The 4780-nt window shown below is 61.8% G+C and overlaps 1 protein-coding gene across 2 annotated transcripts in view; it reads left to right on the plus strand.

The window, feature by feature from the left end:
• Nucleotides 1-4780, plus strand: part of LOC117888846 (E3 ubiquitin-protein ligase Rnf220-like) — a 30034-nt gene that overhangs the window by 4458 nt on the left and 20796 nt on the right. For both annotated transcript variants that reach the window (XM_034792619.1, XM_034792620.1), the window contains exon 2: nucleotides 2423-2985. In XM_034792619.1, the coding sequence (XP_034648510.1) occupies nucleotides 2442-2985 (544 nt within the window). In that variant the 5' untranslated portion in view covers nucleotides 2423-2441. The remainder of the gene's footprint in view (nucleotides 1-2422; nucleotides 2986-4780) is intronic.

Raw genomic sequence — 4780 nt, forward strand, 5'->3', positions numbered from 1 at the left:
CACACACAGATATGCTGGCCTCACACAAATACACATGCCTCTGCCTGCACACACACGCACATGCACGCACACACACACACACACACGCTGGCCTCAATAGCAGTGAGGCTGCTCCCAATCCAACACAAATCCTGGAAGCTGCTAATGACTTATTGGGCCTAATTCTGCTCTTGCATATGCCGGTATAAAGGGGTGTCACTCCATCGGCCTCAAAGGGCCAGATCCCACCGGGGGTCGATCTGCATCGATCCATTGGGGCAAACGGGAGCAGACCCCCAGCTGGCACAGACGGGCTGTAGATGTCACTCCTTTGGCGTCAACGAACCCTGAGCCCCAACCGGGGTAAAGCGGTGTGGCTCCATTTACACCAGCTGGGGGGAATCAGGCCCTGGGGGCCCCCTGCAGCCCAGGAAGAGAGAAGGGCCCGGATTCCCTCTGCTCTGAGAGTGTGTGTGTGTGTGTGTGTGTGTGTGTGTGTGTAGTGCAGCATGTGCAAATGCCAGGAGAAAGGGGCAGTAATTTGCCTTTAATGGCCGAATAATGGGATTAAGTGCCCCCCTGCAGCGGCGGTGGGGGGGGGGAGCAATCCACAAACAGGCACATCTCTCCTTCCCCCGCCAGCAGCATCCTGTATCCTGACCCTTGGGTCAGTGACTTACACCCTTGCCTGGGCCCTTCCCAGCTGACCCAGCCCCCTCCCAATTCCCAGCCCATTCTCTGGAGCCCGCCTGAGCCCCAATCCCGGCCCCATTGGCTCAGGCCCTCGCCCCCCAGAGCAGCTGTTTATCTAACTGCTCTCTTCACTTTCCCCTTTGTCCCATCAGGGGGTCTTCCTTGATTCCTTGTAATTCACCCGCCCAGACCACCCACAGTCCGGCCTGCCCAGCTGCGAGGGAACCACAGGGGTGGGAGGGGGGTGTTAGGTGCTCCCCGCCTGCGTTTCCGCCTGCGGCATTTGGAGCCCCAGTACCAGAGACGATCCACATGGGAACACGCAGAGCGAGTGGGTAGAGCAGGGGCTGGGAGTCAGGACTCCTGGAGTCCATGCCAGCTCTGGGAGGGGAGTGGGATCTAGTGGTTAAAGCACACTGGGGGACTGGGAGTCAGGAGGCCTGGGTTCTATCCCTAGTTCTGGGAGGGGAGTGGGATCTAGTGGTTAAAGCACACTGGGGGACTGGGAGTCAGGACGCCTGGGTTCTATCCCTAGTTCTGGGAGGGGAGTGGGGTTTAGTGATGTGAGAAGTGGGCACTGGGAGTCGGGACTCCAGGCTGCTATCCCCAGCTGTGCCGCTGAATCATGTTGCTGCTCCGTGCCTCAGTTTCCCCATTGGTAAAATCGGGATAATGATGTATTTGTGCCTGTCTATCCATAGATCAGCTTACATATCTGCCCATCTAGTCACTTATAGGAACTTCGTATATAGTGGAGTAAAACAAAAGTCTCGAATGAATGTTTTCCAAGCTCCAGATAGTGTCTATTTCACTCCTGCTTCCAGCAGACGATCTGCCAGAGACAGAAGTGACTTCACGGGTCATAAACCCTCCTATGCATCTGTAGGCCATAGTCTCCGCCGACAGGTTTCAGAGGGGCGGCCGCGTCAGTCTGTATCAGCAAAAACAACGAGGAGTCCGGTGGCACCTCCGAGACGAACGTGGAGTGGAATTTTCCACTCCATGCCTCTGATGAAGTGGGCTCCAGCCCACGAGAGCTTGTCCAAAGACATCTGTGAGTCTCAGCTGATTGAGTTTAGGGTGGTTCGCACTAGCGGAGGGTCTGCCCTTTGTACGATGACCGTGAGGCCCACCAAGGCAGGGAGAGAATTCGGCCTTGCTTGAGCGCCGTCTAGGTGACGATGGCGGGTCGGGTTTGAGAACCGGCCCCGCGTGCTCGGACACAACTTGGGACCTAGTAGAGAGCTAGGCTGCCTTTAGCACAGCGCCCCCTAGCGCCACACTCGGGCACTGGACCCAGCACTGATGGCCGCCCCTTCCTGAGCCTCCCACTTGCTCCCTGCAGCACAGCGCCCCCTAGCGCTTCATTGGGGTAGTGGGGCCAGCCCTGCCTGCCAGGGGAGAGCGCCCCCTGCTGAACCTCCCACCGTGCTCCCTGCAGCATAGCGCCCCCTAGCGCCACAGTGGGGTCAGCACTGATTCAGAGGGGCAAGCACCCCTCCCAAGCCCCGCCCCCACACTCCATGCAGCACGTCGCCCCCTAGTGCTGCACTGGGGCTGTGGGGATGGCACTGATTGCCAGGGGAGCGCGCCCCCTCCTGAGCCCCGCCTCGCTCCCTGCAGCACAGCGCCCCCTGCTGAGCCCCCGCCCCGCTCCCTGCAGCACAGCGCCCCCTGCTGAGCCCCCGCCCCGCTCCCCGCAGCACGTCGCCCCCTAGCCCGTTGGTTAATTGTGTCTCTCTCCCCTTAGGTCCCCGTGCTGTGGCACGATGGAGAACTCTCCCGGCCTCCTGAACCCCCTGGCATCCCCAGCCCTCCTGGTCCTGGCCTCCACTTCGGAGGGCACCCGGAGCACCAGCACCCCATGCCAGCAGCCCCACCACTTTGGGGTGCCAGTTACCATGGAGAAGCCATCCCAGCTGCCCTTCCTCGGCGCGGCGTATTCCCTGGTGTACCCCCACCCCGACCGCCTGGCGCCCGCCAGCCGTGACTACCCCCCGCAGCTGCTGCCCCTCCCGCCGCCTTTTGGCCCCCCCAGCCTGGAGCGGGGCGGGGTGGGCATGCTGGGCTACGGTGCCCTGCACCCCTTCGCCCCCTTCCACCTCGCTGACGACGTCGAATGCTTCCCGGGGGGCTTCCTGGCGGGCAAGAGGCCCAAGGGCCGGAGCGGGTCGGAGCCGCCTCAGGTCTGCTGCCTGGCGCTGGAGAAGGAGATGGAGGCCCAGCGCGCCCAGATGGGGCTGGAGCCCATTGGCGGGGTGTCCGGGCTGCAACCGTATAAGGGCTCCCCGAATCCACGGCATGGCAAGCCAGGTAGGGGGCGAGGCCAGCACCCCCAGCATCCCTCGGCACACTGGGGGTGGGGGACAGAATGGGGGAAAACAGAGGGATAAAGAACCAAGTGGGGGATGGATATTGGGGGGCTTGTCTGCCCAGGCCACGGGCTCTAAGCCTGGGTCCCCCAGGGGAACCCCTTCTCCCTCCTGTCTGTCCACACCCCTTTCCCTTGCCCTCCTCAGCAGCCCTCCCTCGCCCAGTCTGGATCTAACCCCCCCCCGCCAACACCCACTTTCCCTCACTGTATTCACCAGCTCCCCCTTCCCCTTGGCCTTTTGGGCTGCTCCCCCATCCTGGTAACCCCCACCTCCCCTCACCCTCTCCAACTCCCCCCTCCCCTTGCCATCCCGGGACCCCTCCCCCCAGTGTCCCCTGCTGCCACCCCCCCCCCCGACTGGCCCCAGGACCTCCCCCTTGCCATTGAATGGCTGTGGCGGAGGGGCGGGGAAGTGGCGGGCTGTGGGGAGCACACGGGGAGCGACGCTGTGGGTGGGTTATGGTGCACTTACATACTGTATTCATGTCCTGGGAGCTATTGAAGAAGATCTGGGGCCCACGACCCCTGAATACGGGGTCAGGGTAGATGTGTGTGTGTGGGGGGGATTGGACAGGACCTCCCACCCAAAGGGAAGCAGCCAAACCTCCCAGGGTGGGACAGCATGGAGTGGGTACAGCATGGGGGGCGGAGGTCTGGGGATCCGGACTCCTAGTTCTTATCCCCAGCTCTGGGAGAGGAGTGGGGTTTAGTGGTTAGAGCAGAGGGGGGCTGGGAGTCAGGATGACTGGTTTCTATCCCCAGCTCGGGGGGCGGGGGGGAGCCTAGTGGTTAAAGCAGGGGTCGCTGCGAGTTAGGACTCCTGGGTTCCACCTCCAGCCCTGCCACTGACTCACCGTGTGACCATGGGCATGTCCCGTCCCTGTGCCGTGCCTCAGTTTCCCCCAGTGTATAATGAGGGGTAATGATGCCAACCCTTCTTTGCAATATGCTTGAAGACCATTGGCTGGGAAGGTGCCAGAATCAGGGAAATGAACAATAAACTTCCCGCGTGCCTCTTGGGAACCTCCCCTCTCCCATCCATCTGATTCAGGATAGTGGGGTAGCGAGGGAGCCGCAGGACAGACCAAGAACCAACACTGCAGCAGGGGCCTCGGGGGGTGGGTGGTTCCTGGGTCCCCCATTTCAGGTACTTGCAGCTTCCTACCCTCAGACCACACCCTGAGCCAGGTCACCCCAGAAAAGTGGATGAGCACCCTGCTCTCACCACTAGACCTGACTGCCCTCCCCAAGCCAGGGATAGAACCCAGGAGTCCTGACTCCCAGCTCTCCCCTGCACTAGGCAACACTCCCTTCCCAGGGCTGGGGACAGAACCCAGGAGTCCGGGACCTATGAAGCTGCAATCTTCCCCTGGGCTTTTCTCATAGAGGTGGGCTGGCCGCCACCTGCCCCAGTGGGACTGGAAGGGTGGGGCTGGAGGTGGGTATGGCTCTCCCAGCCCCCCTGCCCCCTGGTTGCTCTGGGGTCATTATCCTCAGGGCTCCTAATCTGTCTTGCATCGCTCCCCGCTCTCACGATCAGACAGCCCCTGCACACTGTCGCACACTCGCCCTCTCACGCATGCGCACGATTCCCCAATCACGCCCGCTCAGTCACACACAATCATCCCCCATCACAGCCTCTCTCTCACAATCACACGCCCCTGCACACTGTCGCACACTCACCCTCTCATGCACGCGCACGCTTCCCCAATCACGCCCGCTCAGACACACACA

Source organism: Trachemys scripta, chromosome 16 (genome assembly GCF_013100865.1).
Source record: "Trachemys scripta elegans isolate TJP31775 chromosome 16, CAS_Tse_1.0, whole genome shotgun sequence".
Classification (NCBI taxonomy): domain Eukaryota; kingdom Metazoa; phylum Chordata; order Testudines; family Emydidae; genus Trachemys; species Trachemys scripta.